The following is a 22,873-nucleotide window of genomic DNA, read 5'->3' on the forward strand; positions in this document are numbered from 1 at the left end:
CCCCCATCTCTGCTGGCAGCCACTGCAGCTGTCGGGAATTAAGGGCTTGAGGCTGCTGGGGGTGAGGGTGGGGCAGTGGGGGGAGCAGTCTGGCTGGACAGCAGGAAAACAGCCGGGGGGGCAGGAAGCAGTCTGCGTCAGCCAGAGCCTTGTTTGACCCCAGCCACCCCCTCCCCTCCCCACTCTCCCCCACCATGCTGCAGGGACAGGGACGGCTTGGATCTAGAGTTTGGGAAGGGTATGGGGAGGGGCAGGGCAGGACCACTTTCAACCCGGGAAGGAGGCATGAGCCCAGAGTGGCAGAGGGCACCAGCAGGGACAAGCCAGGCTTGGGAGTCAAATTCCCATTGGCTGTTGGGGAAACTGAGGCCCGGAAAGGATTAGGAACAGGCCCCATGTGATAAGGGAATGAGTTCATAATTCAGGTTGCAGACCTCCTTAATCTGCATCTACTGCTCCGCATTTCCCACACGTGATGCATCGGATGTAAATATCCCCTCGGGTAGGCCATTGAGGCAAATTCTGATTCTGGGCCCGTGCAGCTGACTCAGCCTTTCCAGGGGCAAGACCCAGGGGTCTGCATTTCTAACCAAGGCCCCAAGTGATTTTCTTGAGGACCACACCTGGGAAATGCTACTGACCTGGCTGGGTGGCTGATTTCTTTTTTCCTCTGGCCTTCATGGGCTGAGGATTGTTTTTTGCTCCCCTACCCTCCGCTGTTCATGAAATACAGAAGTGTAAGGGAGAGGGAGAAGACCCTCTCTTTGAAAACTCCAGGAAGTAAACAATACCCAAGCCTTGCATGCACTCAGGCATGGTACGGGCCTGATGTCTTGAGGGTCCGGGAGTGCCCGTCTGGAGTGCTTCACCTCAGCCCAGGGAGATGAGGGCACAGGTAGGCACACGGCCTTGGCATGTGTGAAGATGAAGCCCAGAGTGTCTGCAGCAGGATCGCCAGCGCCAGAGGACCCATGCCATGGGCAAGCCCCTATCAGCAGCCCCCAGGCCCTGCCCTGGCCCTGCCCTGGGCTCTGGCCCCAGCCCCTGCAGCCACCGCCTGAGACCACAATTACAGGGGCCACTGGTTGGGGGGAGCACCAGGGATGAAAGGCAGCGCGGAGAATGGTTCCAGCTGTGGTGGCTCTGTAGGAGGTTGCAGGGAAGGGAGGGCTAGGGAGGCGCCAGGGTGAGAACAGGTGGGACCCTCACTGCCCCAGCCGAGCCCAGCCCGGCCGCAGTCCTGATGCCCTGCCAGAGAAGGTTATCTTCATGAAGAAGAGACGGAAGGAGCCCCAGACTGATAAGGGAGCTCTTTGTCCTATTGTCCAGGCCTCAGGGACCATGGCCCCTCAGCAAGGTAAGGGCGGCTCCAGTCTCCCAAACTCCTGTATGTTAGGTCATTGAAAGGAAGCGGAAATGCTTCCTGAGCCCTCGGCCTCAGGCTGATCCTGGGCCTTCCTGCCGGCCTCCCCACCCATCTGCCTGTGTTCCAACTGTTCCTGATGTGGTCATGCACACATCTGGAGTGCCTCTGTGCTCTTCCCCCATCTCCCCAGTTCCACATTCCCCCACCACTCAGCCAGCGGGGGACCTCGATGGCTCAGACTGTGCCTGGGGCTGAGCAGCTGGGTGAGCAAGGGGGGGTTGAGGTGATGGGGCATTTCTGAGCTCTGCTTCCAGCCCCCCTCCCAGGCAGCAGTGCAAAAGGGCAGAGCCATCTCTGAGCTTAAAGAGGACCAGGATAATTGTTAAAATGGTGCCTCCTGGGCCATCACTCTCACCTTTCACAGAAGGCAGTTCCCAGACTCTTGCTGGAGTTCCCAGTCTCTACTGGTCACAGAAGATGGATGCTAACATGTGAGTGGCAGTTTAACGACTGCAAGCACTCTCACAATGTGCTGTCAGGAACCTCATTTCATTCTGGGGAAACTGAGGCTAAGAGAGGTTAACTGACTTGACCCAGGTCAAGCTAGCAACCTAGGCTTTTTGCACTGTATCATGCTACTTCCACTGAATTCCTTTTAACCTGCTTGGGGTGCTGTCAGTCTCTGCCACTGCCTCAGTTTCCCTCTCTAGCATCATGCAGGAAGATATCCAGCATCACACACCCCATATCACCACCACCACTACCCCCGCCCGCCCCCCGCCACGGAACCTGGCAGTAGAGACAGAGGCAGGCATCCCAGCCCTAAATCTGGGTCAGCCCAGAGGTCTCAGACAGTCTGGAACCCTAGCAGCTTGACCCGAGCTCTCCGTGGGCCTCCTTACTTCCTTTCCATCCTACCCTCTCCTGCCCACAGCTCTCTGAGTTCCCCCAGATGTCCTGCAGGTCCTATCTGTGAACCCTGTTATCAGGGAAGCTGGGCTCTGTGCGCCCTCTGGTGGCCTCTGAGAAAAGTGCAGCAGACTTTTAAAAAACAGTAAGTATTGTACACAGCCAGGGAGCGCTGGCGAAGGCAGAGCTTTGAATAAAAACCCTATCCTTACAGTGCTTCATTTTTCCACCATGTGGCCCACAATACTGGTTCCACTCCCCTCCTTGGTAAGTTAGCCAAGGTTCAAGAGACTCTGAGTCCAAATTCTCCATGACACTTCCCTGAAGCCCAGGTATTTGACTAGAGGGAGCCAGGAGGAAGAAGGAAGGAAGGAAGGAAGGAAGGAAGGAAGAACGGGGAGGAAGGGAGGAGGGGGAGGAAGAGGAGGAAGGGGAGGAAGGAAGGAAGGGAGGAGGGGGAGGAAGGGGAAGGAAAGGAGGAAGGAAGGAAGGAAGGAAGGAAGGAAGGAAGGAAGGGAGGAGGGGGAGGAAGGGAGGAGGGGGAGGAGGGGGAGGAAGGGAGGAAGGGGTAGGAAGGGAGGAAGGAAGGGAGGAAGGGCAAGGAAGGGAAGAAGGGGAAGGAAGGGAGGAAGGAAGGAAGGGGAGGAAGGGAAGAAGGGGAAGGAAGGGAGGAAGGGAGGAGGGGAGGAAGGGAGGAAGGGGAGGAAGGGAGGAAGGGGAAGGAAGGGGAAAGAAGGGAGGAAAGGGAAGGAAGGAAGGAAGGGAGGAAGGGGAAGGTAGATAGGAAAGAAGGGAGGAAGGGGGGAAGGGAGGAGGGGGAGGAAGGGAGGGAGGAGGAAGGGAGGAAGGAGAAGGAAGGGAGGAAGGAAGGGAGGGAGGAAGGGAGGAAGGGGGAAGGGAGGAGGGAGAGGAAGGGAGGAAAGGGAAGGAAGGGAGGAAGGGGAAGGAAGATAGGAAGGAAGGGAGGAAGGGAGGAAGGAAGGAAGGGGAGGAAGGAAGGAAGGAAGGGAGGGAGGAAGGGAGGGAAGGGAGGAAGAGAGGAGGGGGGAAGGGAGGAAGGGGAAGGAAAGGAGGAAGGGAGGAAGGAAGGAGGGGAGGAAGGGGAAGGAGGGGAGGAAGGAAGGAAGGGAGGAAGTGGGAGTAAGGGAGGAAGGGGAAGGTAGGTAGGAAGGGAGGAAGGGGAGGAAGGGAGGAAAGGGAAGGAAGGGAGGAAGGGGAAGGTAGGTAGGAAGGGAGGAAGGGAGGAAGGGAGGAAGGAAAGAAGGGAGGAAGGGGAAGGAAGGGAGGAAGGGGAAGGAAGGGAGGAAGGAAGTAAGGGAGGAAGGGAGGAAGGAGGAAGGGAGGAAGGGGAAGGAAAGGAGGAAGGAAAGAAGGGAGGAAGGGGGAAGGGAGGAAGGAAGGAAGGGGAGGAAGGGAGGAAGGGAGGGAAGGGAGGAGGGGGAGGAAGGGAGGAAGGGGAAGGAAGAGAGGAAGGGAGGAAGGGAGGAGGGGGAGGAAGGAAGGGAGGAAGGAAGGAAGGGGAGGAAGGGAGGAAGGAAGGGAGGGAGGAGGGGGAGGAAGTGGGGAAGGGGAAGGAAGGGAGGAAGGGGGAGGAAGGGAGGAAGGGAAGGAGGAAGGAAGGAAGAAAACCCAGATGCCCATTCCTTCTCCCTGAAGCCTTATACCCCTTCTCCATACAGACTCCACTCTGGAGGCCCAGTGTGATCTTTGAGGGCTGAACCAGGCTAGGTCATACAGGTGGATCCGGGGCCATTGCCAGGGCAGGGAAGATGCACTGGAAGCCATGGTTAGGGTCTGTCACATCCAGGACGAGTTCCCCTTCCCTCTGTTTCATTTGAAGTAATGTGCCCTCCCTGTGCCCCCATTCCCTGTGGTCCTAGGGGGGCTGCCAATCCCAGTCATGGTGGTACATTTTCCTCGACATTGTTATTAGTTCAGGGATAGGCAAGCGACCCAAGCTGACCTGATCCCAGCTTCCTTAGGGCTTCTGTTGGGAAAGCCATTACTTTTTGGATTAGCAGCACTAAGAATGTAGACATACGGCTACCATATAAAGGAAGTCTCTCTGCAGCAGGAGAGCATAAGGACAGTGTGAAAAGAGAGACAGAGACAAACGGAAACAATAGACATGGGGGTGGGGGTTTAGGGAAGAAGATGGGGGAGAGAGAGAGAGGGAAAGGGGGGAGAGAGAGAGAGAGAGAGAGAGAGGGAGAGAGAAAGAGAGAGTGTTCAATGACATCAATCATTTGGGCCCCTGGGTTCAGCTGTACCTAAATTCAGACCTACCCCTGGACTTCCCAGGTATAAGATCCATTAATTAATTCCCTTTGGCCTAAGCTAGTTTGAGTTGGGTATCTTCATTTGCAATCAGGGCCTGCCCAACGCCTGCAAAAGCATCAGCTCTCTATCCCCTTTCTCACAGCAACTACCATTTATTAAACACAAATTTGTCATAAATTATTGTCAGATGCTAAGTGCTTTGCATATCTCAAAAAAATCCTTCCCACAATTCTATGAGGATGTGGATAGATTATGATGGTTGTAAATTCTTTGCCACTGTCCCTTTGAGAGGTGGAGTGTGTTTCCCCTTCCCTTGACTTTTGGCTGGTTCTGTGAATCAAAAAAGGAGTGACAGTGATGCTGTCAACCAAAAAGGAGTGACAGTGATGCTGGGTAACTTCTAAGCCTGGACTTTAAGAAGAGACTTTCAGTTTCTGCCTTTAAGTTTGGTACAGTCTATTTTGAAAGCCAGCCTTATGTAAGAGGTCTGACTACACTGAGGCCACCATGTCATAAGGAAGCCCAAGCTAGTTACATGGAGAGGAGGCCACTGGAGAAGCTCTGGGGCACTAGAGGTATATGAGTGAAGCATCTTGGACTGTCCAGCCCAGCCAAACCACCAGCAGAATTAGCCAAGTGAATGACCAGAGCCAATAGTTCTCTCATAAGAAGCAGAAACATGCAGCTGAGTCCTGACAAATTCCTGACCTAAAGGATCATGAGAAGTAGTTACTTTGGGGTTGTTTGTTATGCAGCAAGGGATAACTGAAACAGAATGATATTCCCATTGCATAGATAAAGAAACCGAGGCTAACATGGCCTATACTGTAAACTTGTAAGCAGCAGCGCTAGTTTCCAACCCAGAGTGTCTGAATCTAATGCTCATGCTTCGCCCTGCATACCTTGATGGGAGAGTCATTCCCCACTGCAGTATTTGGACTGTGGGAAAATTGGGGGCTCTGAATCCCAGCCATTGGGCTACACCCTCTCTCATTCTCTCTGGAGTTAGATGGAGGCCTGAGGCCCAGTTCTGGCGAACCCAGAACCCCAAATCCTTCTTCTGTCCCTTTACCCTCACCATCAGCTTTCTGAGAGGAATCAGAAAGAAGGAAATGGGATTGGATGCCAAGAGAAACTTTGGGACAACTTCGCTTCATCTCCCTCTAAGCGTGATTGGAAATGCCATTCTGGGCAGTCTTTTCAATGTTAATGGAGGTGAAGTTAGTTTTGATGGTAACAAAAGCTGATGTTACTAATAACATTTTCATCACATTCTGCAGTTTATAAAGTGCTTTAATCCTATGAGTTTGGGTGGCCCTAAAAGTCTACCCTCGAATTCCCCAGGGGCCACAGAAACAGAAAGACAGATAAAGGTGTCCCCACACCCCCGCCCCAGAATTAGGACAAGGGCTGTAGTGAGAACTGAGTACACCACCGGAGGTTCTGGCCTTCTTTCTCTAGACCCTCTCAGTCTGCTTCTTTAAAGAGGCATCCTAGTTCTCCCCCAGCCTGCAGATTCAAGCCCTAGATGTGTACTAGACAGAACAAGGAGAATGCCAAGGGAGAGATTTGGTACTCTTCGTTGCCAGAAGAGCCCAGTCCGGTAGGGGGAAGATAGGGAACCAGGGTGATGACCCCTGAGAGGCTAGTTCTAACAAAACCATCTCCCTTTACTCACTCCTTTCAGAGCCTGTCCCCATGGCAGCCCTCCTCCAAACTATGGGCCCAGTCCTATTGATTTAAATATTTTTATTGATACTAAATGCACCCACCCACCCCATGGCCAGCAGTTCTGAGGAGCCCCGCATCCCGAGGCCTAGAAACTGGCTCTTTGGTTTCTATCTGGGGGCCGAGGAGAGAGAAGGTCTCCCCCAGAAGCCCCCGGGAAGCGCCCCTTGGAAGCTCCTCCGGTGCCCTGGGCCTTGATGAGCGGGCGTATATCTCAAGCCCCACCGCCTCACAGTTTCTAGAGAGGCCTGGGAGATGGACTTTCCCAGGGGAAACCTGGCAACGCCCCCTGCTGGCGCCCAGAGGTCCCGCCGGTGCCGAGAGGCGGCTCTGCGCGCAGTCTGGGGAGCCGGGCGATGGGTCAGAGGCAGAGGCTGAGTTCCTTGCGCACGCGGCAGCGGTGGCACTGCACTACGCAGCACCAGTGGAAGCGGCACAGACAGTTCTCCTCGAGCTGCACGCTCTCCTGGCGGTGGCCGCGGCCGCAGCACAGCAGGTCGCAGCCACTGAGGTCCGGGGCACTGCTGTTGCAGGCGCGGCCGCGCGTGCCCGGCGAACCGGTGCGCCGGTTGGGGGCGCAGAAGTCGGGCGAGTCGGCAGCGTATAGTAGGTCAGCGCGGCCAGGCGGCTTGAGCGTGCGGACAGCGGGCAGCAGAGCCTTGCCATCGTTGGTGCCCATGACACGCGAGGCGCCGTGGAAGCGCTCGAGCAGCCGCGCGCCCACCTCGCGGAACGGGGGCAACTTCTGCCAGCAGGTGCGCAGCGCGCATGAGCCCGACAGGCCATGGCACTTGCATTCGGTCCGCGTGTGGCTCCGCACGGCCTGCGGGGAGCAGAGGCGCGGGCGGATGGAGACAGATCCGGAAGGCGGGACGCGGCGAGGCCCAGAAGACCGACAGAAAATAAGATGGGGAGGGTGGTGGATGAAAGAAAGAAAAGAGCAGAGACCAAAAACAAACAAACAAAACAGGAGAGCGCAAAGTGGGGAGGAGGAAATCAAGGGCCCCACAGCCCGGAGAGGAGGAGGAAGAATGATGGAGAAGTAGGAGAAGTGGGGAGTGGGGGTCACTATGCAGCGTAGAGGTTCCAGGATCCAAAGCCAGGGAATGGGGGAGAAAGCATAATGGACAGCAGGGGAGAGATTCTCCCTGGAGGGAGGCGGGTGGGGAAGGTGGCAGCTTCGCACCCTATTCCTCCTGCCAGGCCAACCCCCTCATTCCTGCTCCTCAGGGCCCCAGGCAGAGCAGGCCGCCTGGGCTCTGTCTCCGCCACCCCTCCCCAACCCTCTCCGACAGGTATGTGGGCCTGTCTGGACATTCCTCTCTGGTCCCCCTCTCACCCCCCTGCCCAATGCCTCAGGCCGGAACCCTAGAAGACATAGGATGTGTGTGTGTGGGGGGGTCCCTAGCACAACCTAGAACTGAGGCATACGGTACAGGAGGGCCCACTGTGGACGCACTGAGAACTGGAACCCAGGAGTCCTGCCCTTTATTTACTATTTATGTCTGAAGCTGGGGTCGAAGACTCACAACCCCACTAGGGATTTAAGGGGTCAGACGCCCCAGGAAGATCATTTCCGGAAGCTCAGAGTCCAGGGGCCAAGCTGATCTACAGACCTGTACATCTCCCTCCCGCTCCCAGGCCCCTTCTCTTTCCCCCCATCGCCTCCTGTAAACATCTGACTCAGACTGCTTCTAGTCCCTAAACAGGAGCTCATGGGACCCTCATCATCACAGAGGGAAGGGGAGAGGCTGCCAGGGCTCTGGACAGGGACTGGTCTGGGATTGCTGGGCAGCCAGTTAAGTGCCCAGATTCGATCACAGCTTTCCGGCCGCTGCCTGACCCCCTTCTGCCATCAGGATCTACTTCTCGTTCTTCTCTCCTTTCCAAGCCCATTTTCCCTTGGACCTGTTTAGTCCATTTCCAGGCCTCCCCCACTTCTCCCGGCTCCCCTACCTCCAGACCCCATACCTTTACCTCGCCTCTATCCTTTCTTTCATCCCCAGCCTTTGTCTCCCTCCTCTGCCCCTGCCCTCGCAGCCAGCTCCCTACCTACCCCAAGCTTTGCCCCACATGTCCTGTCTCAGAGGTATGTCCTCCCTACCTGAGGTCCCTAAAGGCCCTGGGTCCTCTTCCCTGGGTGTCCCCTCCCTACCCTGCCCACTGGGCCATCAGCCCCAGGCCCTCCCAGGCCCCCCAAGTAACTCCCTCTTCTAGGCTGGCCACTTCCCCTCCCACATGCCCATCCAGGCCCCCAGCCAATCTTCCCAAGTGGTCCCCATGGCCACGCTGGCTCCCCTGCACACGTTAATGAACTCCTACACTGCATACCCTCACTCACACCCTCACTTCCCCACACCCTTCCACAAACTCAGTCCTCCGCACATACCACACTCTCCCACATCCTTTCAAAGCTGCCCACACTCACACATTTCCACACACGCATTTCCACACACACACACCCTTACACATCCCTGCCCAGACTCACCAGCCGGCCCGCCTCGTTGTTGTGAAGTTGCACCAACGCACGGATGTCTCCACGTCCCCGCTTGTGCTGCGCGTCCATAAAGAGCCTCGACTTCTCATCCCCGAAGTCCACGTCGTCGCCGCAGCCTCCCCACTCCCAGGCGGCGCTGCCGTCGGGGGAGCCCGCGGGGCCCGGGGGCCCAGGGGTACCTGGCAGGCCGGGGGGACGGGGCGGGGCCCGGCCGCGGGGCGCCTGGCAGCCACACTGCAGCAGCTCGCCCATGGAGCAGGCCTGCGTGACGGCGTGGCTGGCGCCCGCGGCCGTTATGGCAAACACGAAGGCCGTCTCCCGGATGTCTGCGGGGGCGGGGAGGGGCAGTCAGACAGCAGGACCAAAGCTGGGTACTGGGGGAATGCGGTGGGCCAGGCAGTGTGATGGGGGGTTGGGAGACAGGATCAGGGCAGGGTGCCCTTTGACCCGTGGGAGAAGTGGGGCTCAGGCAGCCTACCCAAACCTCCACCCTCTCCTCTGATCCCCCAGCGAAGAGAAAGCAGCCCCCTCCTGGTCTCCTCCCCACACTGACCCTGCTGCAGGATGCGCCCAAAGGCCTTGCTGTGGCTGGAGCAGTTCCAGCGGCGGAAGCGGAACTGGAACTGGCATTCTCGAACCCCTAGCCGGGCGCCCCGCGCTAGCTCGGCCACAACTTCTGGCTCGGCCTGGCACAGCTCAGCCTGCCGCCCTGCTAGCCGCCGTGCCTTCCTGCAGATGCTGGTAGGGTCCATGACCAAGGGGCTGCCCACGGCCCTGGGAAGCAAAGAACAGCAGATCAGGGGTGTGACTCAAAGAGCTTGGGTGAGGGGGAGGGAGACCAGCCCTGCCCAGCCCACAGCCAGGAGCTGTGACGTGCCTCTTCACCCACCAGCTCCCCACAACTGAAATTCAGATTATCCTGTCTGGTTCTCTTACTATTCCATTTGTGTGTCCCCTCTTAGGTTCTAGACTGAAATTGCTATAGAGCAAGGATTCAGTATTAACCTTCTGTGTACATCTTCATTAATAAATCCTTATAGGAATTTGACTCAAAGTGAAGGCACCTGGCACCAGGTAGGCCACAGTTAAAATTCAACAGGCCTAGCCCAAAAGGGAGACAAGGAGGAAATTAACCGAAGAAAGATCAAGAAGGCTGTCAAAGAAAAGAAAGTATATATCATAAAGAGATACCAAAGAAAAGTAGACAGTGACAGAGAAGGATCTGGTCTTAGTGGACCACAAGCTGGAAATGTGTCAGCTGATCAGCCCTGATGCTAGAAAAGTAGTGGCAATCCCAGAGATAGAGAAAGCCACAGGAGGTTACAGTGGCTAGGGAATGGAGCCTCTGAGGAAAGTCATACCGTCTCTCTAGCCCAGATTTCTCTTTCTGTCAAATAGGAAGGTGAAGCTTTGATCTCTAAAGTGGGCCCTCCCACCCTGATATCCCCTGTTTCCCTGAACAGGAGAGCAGGAGGAAGGAACTGGGGACTGAGTCTCTGAAGCATTGTTGTAAAGTTAGTGACACTGACCCTTCTCCTGCTCCAGGGTCTGTGACCTTTTCAGAGCAGGATGGCAGCAAGGCAAGCTTTTGGTTGCCATGCACCATACCCCTGAAGGTTATACTGGCTGGGTACCGACACCCGGGTGGAACCACTTCAATTGGATTGCTCTTATTTGAGCACTTGGGGGCTGAGGGTAATTTGAAACCACTCAAAAATCCTTTAGCGGAAGGCAGAATAAAATTTTGGGTGGGGAGAAGCGGCACCGAGAGATGGAAAATGATGAGGAAAATGCTGGTGGATAGGTGCCAAAGGTCAAGATGGCCTACTTTTCAGTTTAGCCTTTGTGTGCATCCGCCCCACTGTCCCCATTTGCTCTGTAGGTACGTGCTGACTAGGCACGTTCTGGCCCCAGAGCAAGGAGATGTAATGGGCTTACGTAGCAGCAGGAGGAATTTAGGTCTTAAGCTAGAACTTCTCAACACTGAGGAGTGAGATGTTTGAAGACGTGGTTGCAGGAAGATGTGTAAGCTCAGTCCTTTAAGATCTCCTACCACCCCCTGTGACACACACACACCACCACCCTATCAGGTTATTGTCATCACCCCTACCCAAGTAGTCCAGGAGCCAAGGTTCTCTCCTCAGTGGACAGACTTATAGTCCAGACCTTTCTTCCTCCATGCTTAGGACCTGCCCATCACTGCGTTCCAACTGTAGCCTGGGAAGGTCCAGCCCCAACCCTGCCCTTAGGTGTCTCTCTCTCTCTCTCTCTCTCTCTCTCTCTCTCTCTCTCTCTCTCTCCTTCCGCCTTCCACCTACTTATCCCACTTCATTACAAAAAGGATTGGGGGGCAGCTTCCAGCATGGCTGTACAAGGTCGGCAGATAAGACTATGGAGCAAGCACGTTGACAGTTAGGACTGTCATTTTCTTTTGTCTCCCATGGCAGATTTTTAGCTACTTAATTTGTATCCCCCCCTCCCATTTTTAATGAAAATTTGCATATTATGAACAATTACTATAATACTACAATGAATACCATTTAATACATGTTTCTGAATGAATGAATGAGCCATCTAAGGAGAAGGTCCTCACTTGAGCCCAGGCCCCTGTCCACATGTGGTTTCATGACTCCTAATTAGCTTCCTCAAACATTTTCTTTTTCCCCCGCCGCATTCAGAGGCAGGGAAGCGGGCCTGCCCACAGCTGTCCAGCTCCTCTTCTGCCACCTGCATGTCCAGAACTCCACCTGGGAGTCTGGGGCCCTGCAAACCCATCTTCCCTGCCCCACCCCCATGCCGCTAAGTTCCCCACTCTCCCCTCCCCAATCCTGCCCTCTGCTAACTCCCTGCTTTCCCAAGGCTGACTGGCCTTATCTTCCCAAGGTTACTCTGCCCTATCCGTCTCCTCTCCCTCCTCCTGCACTAGGAAAGCAGGAGACGGTGTGGGTACGCAGGCAAGAGGGGGAAACACCTCTTGACCTTGTCTTTTTCCCAGGAGCCTGAGATAGGAGAGGAATCGAGAGGAGCATGAGAGGCAGGGCCCTCCAGGAGGTGGGGCTGGCTGGCCCTTCACAGCGTTGAGGGGCTGCCCCGGAGTCGGTTTCTGGTCCGGGTCTGGCTCCCCAGGCTGGCTGGCTGCCTGGGAACTAGGCTTGTTTACAAGCCGGTCAGGAGGAGGGATGGGCAATAGTAGCAGCTAGAATCCCAAGGGACTAGCTTGTTCCCTGCCCTCCTGTCCTCACTCCCATCTTCAAGTCACAGGAAAGGAAACTCCGAAGGGGACTGGCAGAGGAGCATTGGGCAAAACAACAGGCCTCGCTTTTGTACCCTGGTCTCTGTCAGCTCTGGGTGAGCTGAGCCACTCTGGGCAAATCAGTTCCCTCTCTGGGCTTCAGAAAAGTGAGGAGTTGGCGAGAGAGGCTTGAATATTCCGTCTAACTTTAACACCATCTTTAAGAGCATCAACAAAGAACTCTCCCATCTTCCTTCTTCCTTTACCCTCCTTCCTTCCCTTCTGCTTCCTTAGGGAGTGAACTCTGCTGTCGGGGCCTCTGAGTTAGCATCCGTCTGAGATCAGTCCAGAGAGGATGTGCCCGTTTGGGAGCATCTGCGTGTTTGGAGCGGGGGTGGTGACGGGAGCACAGTGGTGGTAGGAAATATATAATATATAACATGTAGGATCTGAGATCCTAAACAGTCACTCCAGCATAGAAAAAACAAGACTAGCCCTAAAAGACATCAGTATGTGGACAAGATGGGACAAGCCTGGGTTTGGCCATTCTAGCTGGCATGGCCTGTGCCAAGATCTCCCTCCCAGGGACCTTGGTCAGGGGGCAGCCAGTTCCTACTGACAACATCTGTAGATCTAAGCCTTGGAGGTCCGGGTTTCTGGCCTAACTTACCTTTCCATTCCTGGATTCAGAGGGCGGAAGAGAATGTCAGAGATACTCTAGTCCAGCTCCACCCACTTCACCCTTATTGTACAGGTGAGCACGGTGAGAAGAGAGGTGACTGACCCTGGCCACTCAGTGGAGGGATCCCCGCTGAGAGAAATTTAGGTGAATATTTTAAAAACCAAAGGGACCGGAGGAAACGGCCAGCTGCGGTCTTCGGATACCTCGTGTGGCCTCGCATGCCATCCTCCACATAGCCCTTACTCTGAGCAGGGTTGGCTAACTCAGAGCCACCCCTCGCCACCCCTAAGTCATCAAAACCTCACCCAGCATCTCTCCAAACTCGCCTCAGATCCCACCTGCTCTAAGGAGCCTCCCCTGGGCCCCAGCCCTCACTGACCTCCCCGACTTGCATCACTCCAAGTGGCACTCATTTGGGGGGTGTTTGTTATGCTGCGAGGGGCATAATTATTTTGTCATGTTTTCTTGTCCTCCCTCTCCAATTAGATATGAACTCACTCGAGACAAGGCCCTCAGGAAGAAGTAAACGTCATTAGCAGAACACACTCAGGGGTCTGAAGACCCATCGGACTTGGGTTTGTGTCTGGGCTCTGCCATTTGCTGGTTCTATGATGTCAGCAAGTCCCTAGCAAGGGAAGCTGGTACTTATCATTGGTTGAACGGATGATGAAACTTAACCTTCTGAGCCTCAGTGTCTTCAACTGTAAAATGGAAATAAATAATACCTGCCTACTTCCCAGGTTACCTGTGAAAAGAGCCTGTCCAGAGAGTGGACTTCCACAAGTGTTTTGTCTTCCTATTCACACCCTTAATCATCTCCTGGGCCTGCACAGCGCACGGCAATCAGGCAGCGTTTGTGAATTCCTGAGAACATGCTTTTCTCCAACTCTCTGCCCTTACTTAGCCTGGATCCCAGTGTCTCCTCCTCCCCTGTCAGCCCAGCCCGTGGACCAGGAGCGCCCTCCAGGACCCCTCCCTTCCCCATCGAGCGCTCCTCGGTCGGTGGATTCTTGAGGCCGAGAGGACCACAGATCCTTCTGATGCCTGCTCCTCTGAAGGGTCTCACAGCCAGCCCCCGGCTAGTTCCCCACGCTCCTTAGTCTGACCCTCACTCCCAAGAGCCAGCAGAGGGAGCCCTGAGCCCTGGGGCCGTGGGCGGGGGCTGCACAGGGGTGGGGGAGGTGGATGGTGGAGAAGGGGCAGAAAAATGTTGCCTGACTGCTGCTGAGGCAGCTGGGCCCGGGCCTGTGCCCGGCCCGCCTGTCCTGTCCTGCTCTGTCTAACTCGGTAATTACTGCTCCCCTCCCCCTGTCCCTCCCCCCTCCCCGACCACCACATCAAAGCCAGTGATGCCCCAGCTCCATTAACCCCTGCCTCCCCACGGCCCCCCACCACCCCAGCCCAATCTGGTTCTCTCTGCCCTGTGCTGGGTGCTGCCCTTCCCACCTCCTCACACTTCTCTCCTCCTCATTGCTCTTGGAAGAGGCAGGGGCTTTTCCTGCCCTGAATGACTTCACTGCAGAAGAGGGCTTCCCATTGGTCAGGGCTGTGGGAGGCAAAGGCATGGACACGGTGACCATCCGCTGGATATGCCGGTGAGCATCCGTCATGTGCCTTCTGCTCTCCCATGCTGAGGTGGGGAGCACTGTGTGAGGGTGGGGATGGGGGAGCAGAGGGGCCCGTGGAAGGCCCTGTACCCCTTTCCTGAGCCCCACAGCACACAAGGGTGCGGTACTCAGCAGGAGGTGGGCTCCCGGTCCCAGCCCTCAGCAACTTGCATTCTGGGGGGCCTTGGGCAAGTCACCTCCTGTCCCTGAGCTTTGGCTAGAGTTCTCACTGTAAGTGAGAAGATTGGACCAGATGATCTCTAAGTCCTTTCTAGATCTCGTTTCTGGATTAAACAGAGGGCTCCGAGCTGGAGAAACCAGCCCAAGAGGCCAGGTGGAAAGTGGGTGAAGAACCCTCCCAGAGACCTTTCCCTCCCCGAGCTCCTCCTCAGGCAGTCCAGGGGAAGCACCCAAGATCTCACCCCCCCACCCCGCCCGCCCCCCGCAGGAAGGAAGGCGCAGGCTAGAGGGCACCCTCTCCAGCCCCCAGGGGCCGGCTTCTGCGTTCCCCAGCGCCTCCTGCTCTGGCTGGCTGGGTGCCCTACTGCCACCCTGACCGAGGCCTGGCTGCCCGCCCCACCCTCGCCTCATCCCCTCCACAGCTGGTTTTCTCCATCAAAGCACACACTCTGGAATCCCCCTCACTGGGCCCTGGTGATCAAGCCTCCCACTGACCTCCCCCCACCAACTCCTGGCTTCTGATGAGAACGGGGCAGGAGGGGGCTGCACCCCACAGGAAATGTCACAGTGCCAGGACTCTGGTGGGCTCAGGGCATGCTCTGGCCTGGACCGAGCCAGCCTCCTTTTGCCCCTGCCCTTTTCTGCTCACAGCCCCATTGTCTCCCTCCAGGGGAAGCTGCCAAAGCGGGAGGCCTGGAGGGGGTGCTGGACGGCCACCCCACCCCCGCCCCATCCTGAGTCTGTGGGGGCCAGCCACAGGAGTGCCCATGAAGGGTCAGGGGCCCCAGAGGAAGAGGGGATGGGAAAGGGTGGGGGCAGTCACAACTGGAAAACCGGGGTGTCGGGAAGAAGCCTGGGTCCTTTCCCTGCTTCCCCGAGGGACTAGAGGTGAGGCTGTCCTAGGCGTCTGTTCCTGTTTCCATAGGGAAGGGAGGCAAGATGAGATGGGGGAAGGGAGTGAGACTGAGTGGTGCTTTTCCTAGTGGAACGAGGGGAGGGTTAGTTTCTTTCATAGAAACTATAAAACAGAAATAGGAAAGAGGAAGGGAGAAGAAGGGAGATTGATGTGGGTATTCTGTGAGAGTGAGCTATTTTCTACATCCACTGATTGGAGGTATAAATAAAGATGGGTCAGACATTGAGAAGAACTTCCTGGGGGAGGGGGGAAGGGGGGCAGGGAGCAGGATAGGAGAGGTGGGAGCTGATGACCAGAACGGGATCTGTCAGGGCCAGAGCATAGGCTGGATGGCCTGGAGGCAGTAAGCTGGACAAGATGACCTCCAGAGAGCCTGGCCAGTATCCTGGAATCTGGGATTCTGCAATTCACAAAGATATGGTTACAGATGGGAGAGAGACAGACAGAGGCCAGAGGCAGAGTTTAGAAAGCATGCATTGCATCGGAGAAACTGGGGGAGGGGGAAAGAAAGTGGAAGGGAAACTTCTCCGGGACCTGGAGCCAGGTCCCTGAGCCTATTCCAGGGCCTGGGCCACTCTCCTCCAGGACCCTCCTTTCCTGACAGGGACAGTCCAGTCGCTCAGAGTTCCTGGGGTCCTGTCTCCTCCCAGCCTGGCTGCTGCTAGAATGTCAGCCTGGACTTCAGTGGGCTGCTGCGAGGCCAGCTGCTTTCCTGTCCACCGCTAGAGCTCTGGCCTGGCTTCTCTGAGAAGCAGAGAGAAGAGGTCCAGCAAACCAGTCCTAGACATCAGGGAGCAGCCTAGAATCTCCTGGCCTGAAGAAGCTCTTACTTATGGTGAAGCCTCCGGGGTGGGGGGCAAGGAATGACAGGAGCCTCTCAGAAGCATCTGAGTGAGGCATTCGCCAGACACCTTATCATCCCAACCCCTCACTCTTCACCCGGCTCGCCCTGCAGCTGTGGCCATGAAGGCCTCTGTGTTCTCCCACACCTGCCTTCCTCACCTCCTCCCCCACTCCCTGCTTTCCAGCTTCAGGGTCAGTCTCCAAGGGACCAAGTCTCTCTCCCTCTGGTGTGGCTCCCACCCAACAGCCCTTCCTAAACAAAGGAACCCCCATGGATACAAACCCCAGAAAGATGAACTCAGCAACACTCCATAAAACTGTCCCCAGCACCTTCAGTCTTCAGGGCCCTAAAGACAAACGCTTGGCCTTCCAGGAGCAGGGAAAAGAGACCCAAGAGGAGATGGTTGTCAGTAAAATGCATAACTGGCATAGTTGCCCAATGCATGGAGTGCAGTGGGAGCACAGAGAAGGCAAGGGAGGGAAGACAGAGAGACAGCTTCATGGAGGAAGTGATATTTTTAACTGGAAGGATGAGAAAATTGGGACAAATGGGGCAGAGGGAAGGGAAGGCAACAGCCATCAGGGAGAGACCCCTGTCCCCATACCTTGAGGAAGGGCAAAGTTAGGAAAGGTGTGCATGGGGAACAAGAGATAGAGATGCCTTTACAAAATTTTGCTGGGGACCCTGGATTTTACATTTAAATTAATCCCCCTTTTCACCCATGGGGACTCTGGCCAGAACCTGGGGTGTCGAGGAGGAGACTTACATTTAGGAGCACCTCCTAATGTCCAATTATGTTGTAGGTCATCCCACATAATCCTCCTATGGAGCCTGCCAGCTAGGGGGACTGACTCCCTGTTCTACAGTTGAGACATCTGGGAGCAGGGAGAAGTGGCTTGCCCAAAGTCACAGGCTTAACAAATGGGGGAGATTAGATCTCAGGTCTGTCTATTTCAAAGCTGCTACTGCATTATTCTAAGTCAGGATCAAAGGACGCATGTTCCCTAGCCAGGACCTCGGTCGTCCTCAGTTTGTCCCCTCAGCGACACCCTGAGGGACTTCTCTCCCACATCATGGAAGTGGGATGGTGGCCAGCAGCTCCCTGTGTGGGCATCCAGCTATCTTCCTAGAAGAGAAGGATCTGCCTGCCCCACCCCTTCTTCCAAATCCCGGGGTGGGAGAGGAGTGGAGGGTAGAGAATCCAGCCAGTGACATTGTGATATGCAAATAGACAAGACCTTGCCTTCTTACGATTGGCTGATGCACCAGCGGTATTGTCCAAGTCCCTCCTCTCTAAACACAACTATTCCGGGCGGGTCTTTGCTGCTCCTGAGACTGAGGAGGAAAAAAAAGTCTACGGGATCCGGATCTCTGAGCGGTCCCGGCCGGGCACCCACCTCCCCAGCCTCTGTCCACCTCCCGAGACTCAAAGTTCCCTCAACCTTGGCTGCCTAGGCGTCTGCTCTAGCTAGGGCCAAGTCGAGAGGCTAGGTCTGGGAAGACGTCCCCAACCCTTGGCTGGCCAGGCCTCCCTCCCTTCCTCCAGGACCCTCCACGGTTCCCAGTACGTCCCGAGCTGCCCATTTTTTCACCCATGACCCCTACATATAGAAGGGCATAGGCTTGGGTCCCTTCCTGCCTTTCCTCCTCTTTGGTCGGGGAGGAGGAAGTAGAGAAAGCTAAGGTTCTGACTCGGTTTCCCCTTTACACTCCTTTTCCCGCCCCTACTGCCCACTCTGGAGGAGCCCAGACAGAAGCTGGTGGGTTTGTGGGCAAAGCAGGGCGGGGAAGAGGCAGCTGTTTGAGTCTTCCTGCCTGTGGCTTCCCACCTTGCTCCGCTCTTTTCCCCAAATCCAGCCCTCCTCCCCTAAATCCAGAGCCCTCCTCGCAGACTCTTTTATTCGGATCTCAGACTACAGATCTTGACCGTCTCCCCAATGTCTTTCCTACCCATCTGCCAATTCCTTGGTGACCTGGATTGGGCGCATAATCTGGGGTGGGACACAGGAGAAGGAAACACAGTAGAATGTAAGGGGGGAGCGGGGGTGTGTGGGCATATCTAAGTGGCATTTCAGAAGTGCCCCTGGAGGAGGCTGGCAGGAGCGGCACGCACCTCCCCCTCACGTCTCCAGCTGCCCGGCGGCTGGGCTCTGCGCACAGGTAGAGCCCGGAGGCGGCAGGAGCGCAATTCAGAGCCCCACTATCGGTCCCGAGGTCCCCGCCTTCGAGCTCCAGGAGCCCCGCGGGGACAGTCAGACGCAGTACTCACCACCACAGTCCGCCGACGTGCGCCGGACACAGGAGCAGCAGGAACAGCAGCCTCAGGCGGGAGGGCGCGGGCGGCTGCATCGTGACAGCTCTACCGCGGGCCGGGGCGGCCAGGGAACGAGGCTGCGGGGCCAGCCGGTGCGCGCGGGGGCCCGGGCTTCAGGGCGAGCGCGGCGACGGCGGCGGCGGCCGGGAGGCGATGGCTCCGGCGGCGGCGGCGGCGGCGGCGGCGGCGGCGGCGGCGGCGGCGGCGGCGGCGGCGGGGGGGGGGGGGGGCCCATCCCGGGCGAGGAGGGCGCGGCGGAGGCGGAGAGCGGACGGGGCAGCCAGCGCCTGTGTCTCCTGCCGAGCTCGCTCGGGAGAAGAAATCAGAGCCGGGGGTGGGGGTGGGAGGGGAGCGGGGCCGGGGCGGGGGCGGGGGGCAGGGGGGCCGTGGGGGTGGCAGTTGCGACAGTCGGGCGGCGGGACTCTCGGGAGGGAGCCGAGCGCCCCGGGGCGGCGGGCGCGGAGCTCAGCGGAGGGCGGGAGCGAGGTCCCGGGGCGGGGCCCGAGCGCGCTCGTGGCTGGGGGACCCGCCCGCCTCGCCCCCTCACCTCGCCTCTCACCGCCTGGGAGCCCCCGGCCGCCGCCCGGAGTCGGGGGCAAGGAGGGGCGGGGAAGTAGGGTGGAGAAGGGTTAGCGGGGGAAGGAAAAGGAGCTGAGGAATGGGGGACGGGCTGGAAGAGAGACGTTTGACAGGTTTGTTGACTGTAAAGAGAGAAAACTTCCCAGGAATGAGGGAGTTTGGGTTGGGGGGCGGTGCGGGGTGGGATGCTGGAGCGGGGGCCAGGAGAGGAAGTTGGCCCCGGGCGCTGGGTGCTCCGGCTAGGGGTGTCGAACTCGACGGCCCAATGGGCACACTCCGGAGGGGTCACCTCTTACCGGACCCGGCCTCCGCGCCGCACGCCCCTCTTTCAGCCTTTCCCTGAGCACGGGAGGAAGCGCTAGGCCTCCACTCTCCTCCCCAGCCCCCGCCTCATCAGGCCCGAGTTCAGGGGAGGAGGTGCAGAGGGGAGAGGACACAGCAAGAAGAACCTCTTTATGGCCTGCGATCCAGCGCTCGCACGTGTAGGCGAGCGACAGAGTGGAGCTTGCAGACTTCCAAGAGAGTGAAGGGTCAGAACTCGCTGCAGCCGGGCCTCGTGGGTCCGTGGGTCCCTGCCTCGGGCCGCTCCCCCCAACTTGGCCGGGGCCAGAGGGGGTGGGAGGGCCAGCTGCAGGTGAGATGGCGTTTATCTGATTCTCTAATGCCACAAAAATGTCTTTGATGCCCCTGGCCCCCTCCCCACGGGGGGAGATCAAAGGCCCCGTGGGGAGGAAGGACAGCTCCATTCATCACACCAAGCGGGCTGGCAGGGAGCTGTAGTCCCTGCTCCTCCCTCTGGCCCCGTGTGCCCCAGGGGTGCCGAGGGACAGGTGGTGCAGGACATTCCACAGCAAAGGCCAGTCTCCCTGCCACCGCTGTCCAGAGCAGCCATCAAGCTGTAAGGGTGCTCCTGGGTGGAGAGGACAGACAGACGACCTCAAGCCCGTGAGGCAGGAACTTCAGGCACCTGGAGGAAAGCTCCCGGTCTTCTGGAATGGGAGGGGCGGGGAGCACCTGAACTTGGGGAATGAGGCCACTGCCCAAAGAAATAAGAGGAACACCCTGGTGAGCAGAGAGAAGGCAAGGTTCCGAGTGTGGGCACAAGTGGGTCAAGATGGGCTGGGGTTGCGATAAAAGACCACAGATGCCTATCCCAGGGGAGGAGGCAGATCTGGGAAAGGAAGGATGAGCAAGTGGAGAAGAGAAAGGAAATGGAGAAACATTGGCCTAGGCACATAGGGAAGCCCCTGGGTTTGCTGGGAGCCCCACCCCAGGGCCCCGGTGTCCAGGTTGAGTCAGTCTAATTCCTTGTACTGGGTACTGAGAGTTCTGGTCAGGGTGCTGGAGCATTCTAGAGAAGGGGGCTAGTGGCTGAGGGAGATAGCCAGGGGGGCATGGCCCAAGTGCAGCCCCTCCCATTTGAGCCCTTAAGAGCATCCAGATGCCATACACAGCCCCTGCACCTCTTAATTTTATACACAGTTGCTGTTGCTGCAGGGCAGTGCCAACTCCAGACCCTGCACACTCAATGACATGCCCAGGTTGGGCACACACTCAGGCCAGATGGTGCTGAACAGGCGGCTGGAGGGCTCTGGGGGTCCCTGGAGGCTGCAGGTGGCCAACGACCAACCCCCTGGGGACCACTGCCTGGGTTCTGAACCCCCTGCCCCCCCCGGTCCCCCGCCCCCACCCTGCTACTGTTATTGCAGATTATGAAATGCTCTCCCTATCCTGCATTCTTCTCCGAGGCAAGAATTTTAATGTATTTGTCTTTGTCATCAGGGGACCAGGGCTCTGGGACCGCCCTGCCTCTGCCTGAGGAGGGATCGCCCCAAATCTAGTCCCTGCTGCCTCCAGACCCCAGCCTCTCTCCATTACCACCCCCTCATGCCCTAGCCCTGCCCCTCCCCTCCCCCTCCTAAGACACGGTCTCTCTGTGGGGTGGATAAAAATGATGTTATTGAAACAACAGAATTGGGAGCAGTGGCAGGGAGCAGGGATCAGCTCAGGAAACTGGGGCGTTTGCCAAGAAGCCTTCTCCCCCGCAGGCAGCCTTTCTGCCCCCACCCCCCACCTTTCCTACAAACACACGCAGAAGGCCCCACCCCTCCGGCAGTACTCTCTCTGGCCAGACCTTGTAGAATATTTGGCCATATCTGGACTCCCCAAGCCCTCGTGCTCCCCCCACCAATGCACCCCTGAATCCCATTTCAGAGTCAGCCGGCCCAGTAGTGCCTGCAGGAGCACTGAGGCAGGGGAGGGGTGGGCTGCAGTCTGTGATGGGCAGGCCTCCCGAAGCCCCAGTTCCCAGGGCCCCTGTCCCAAGGGCAACCTTGCCTCTGCCCACTGCCTTCTGCCTTCTCTGCACCCCATCGAGGGGTTGGCTGGCCTCTGGTCAGAGCTAGAGCAATGACTTCTGCCCTTAAGCCCTCAAACCTTCAGAGAGATGAGTTCAGATGTTCCTGAGGCTTCAGTCCATCACTGTCACTTTAGAAGACCCTCCACGGAGCAGGGCTGGGAAACTAGGAGATAGAGCCAGAGGCATACAAAGACAGATCAAGATGCATGCACACGCATGCACACGCATGCACACTCGTACACACCCACAGCTGGGCACAGACTTCCAGATACCCCACAGAAACCACAGGACTCCCTCACCTCTCCTAGACAATGCTGGGTAACTTTCACCCACAGGTTTGGATGGACACACAGGTGGGCTGGCTCAGGCTGAGACACATGCCTGCTTCCCTGGAGATCACATGCCCACACAAACGCACACACACATCACCTCTGCAGCATGAATGGGATGGTGCCACTCTGATCCCTCTCCCTCTGTCCTCTGGGCCCCCTCCACCTCTTCCCCCATCTCTCTGCCTTAGGTCTAGGCCTCGTCGCAAAAGAGAGGTGGGGAAGGAGAGACAGGGGTGTCTGGCTGTGGGGTTGGAGAGGAAGGAGGGGCAGAGGTGGGGACTGTGGAGAGGGAGAGAGGCAGCTGGAGACAGATAACATCAGAATCGCTGCAGGGGAAAGCAGAGCCCTCTGTCTGTCGGATTCTCTCTCTCACTGTCTTTCTGTGTGTCTTTTCACGTCTCTCCCATCTCCATAATTCGGTCTCTATTTGTGTCTGTCTCTAAATCACTTTCTCTGTTTCTTTGTTTCTCAGAATGACTGAAGCTGCAGGAGCCCAGGAATTTGGGCCTGTGACCCTTCCCCTCCCAATCACCTCCCTCTCTCTGTCCCTCCCTACCATCATCCCTCCCTCCCTCCTTCCCCAGCAATGGGACCTAGCTCTCATTCCTTCAGGGTGGTGACTGGACTAGAGAATTCCTCAGGGCACTAGGTCTCTGGGTCCCAGGAGAACAGAGAGAGGAAAGGCCAGCCCTCTAGAGAGACAGAGGGAAGAAAAAAGATAGAAAAAAGAGAGAATCACTTTCCTCACCCTTCTGAATCCCAGATGCTCTACTCCAGCTTTTCGCAGCCCACCTGAAATCATGAGAATGTGCCTTTCCAGCCCAGAGTGGGAACTCAAATGCCTGGTTCCCAGCTTTAACCAGTCTTTCCCTGTCTTGCAGGTCAGGTTTCCCTGAGACTCCCTCTGGGTCTTTATCCAAGGGAACCCCCCACCCCAGGACCTGGTTCCCCACAGAGTCCACCGGCCTCACATCTTCCACATCTCTCAACCCTATCCACGCACCCAGCCTTCCCATCACCCCATCAGTCAAAGGGAAAAAGAACCCAG

At 57.2% G+C, this 22,873-nt stretch overlaps 1 protein-coding gene across 4 annotated transcripts; it reads right to left on the minus strand.

The window, feature by feature from the left end:
* Window positions 1-6,289: 6,289 nt before the first annotated feature.
* Window positions 6,290-18,667, minus strand: WNT6 (Wnt family member 6). Of its 4 annotated transcripts, XM_060151292.1 has the most exons (6): window positions 18,511-18,541; window positions 17,493-17,576; window positions 16,524-16,606; window positions 9,334-9,554; window positions 8,772-9,106; window positions 6,290-7,106 (listed from the first exon to the last, which is right to left on the minus strand). In XM_060151292.1, exons 4-6 carry the CDS (start codon window positions 9,530-9,532, stop codon window positions 6,645-6,647), a joined length of 996 nt encoding a protein of 331 aa, XP_060007275.1. In that variant the 5' UTR covers window positions 9,533-9,554; window positions 16,524-16,606; window positions 17,493-17,576; window positions 18,511-18,541; the 3' UTR covers window positions 6,290-6,644. The 4 variants fall into 4 exon arrangements, with proteins under 4 accessions (XP_060007275.1, XP_060007273.1, XP_060007274.1 ...); XM_060151290.1 differs by lacking the exon at window positions 16,524-16,606 and having other exon boundaries at window positions 18,511-18,667; XM_060151291.1 differs by lacking the exons at window positions 16,524-16,606; window positions 17,493-17,576 and having other exon boundaries at window positions 18,511-18,667.
* Between the last annotated feature and the right edge of the window lie 4,206 nt (window positions 18,668-22,873).

This window comes from Lagenorhynchus albirostris, chromosome 6 (genome assembly GCF_949774975.1).
Source record: "Lagenorhynchus albirostris chromosome 6, mLagAlb1.1, whole genome shotgun sequence".
NCBI lineage: Eukaryota > Metazoa > Chordata > Mammalia > Artiodactyla > Delphinidae > Lagenorhynchus > Lagenorhynchus albirostris.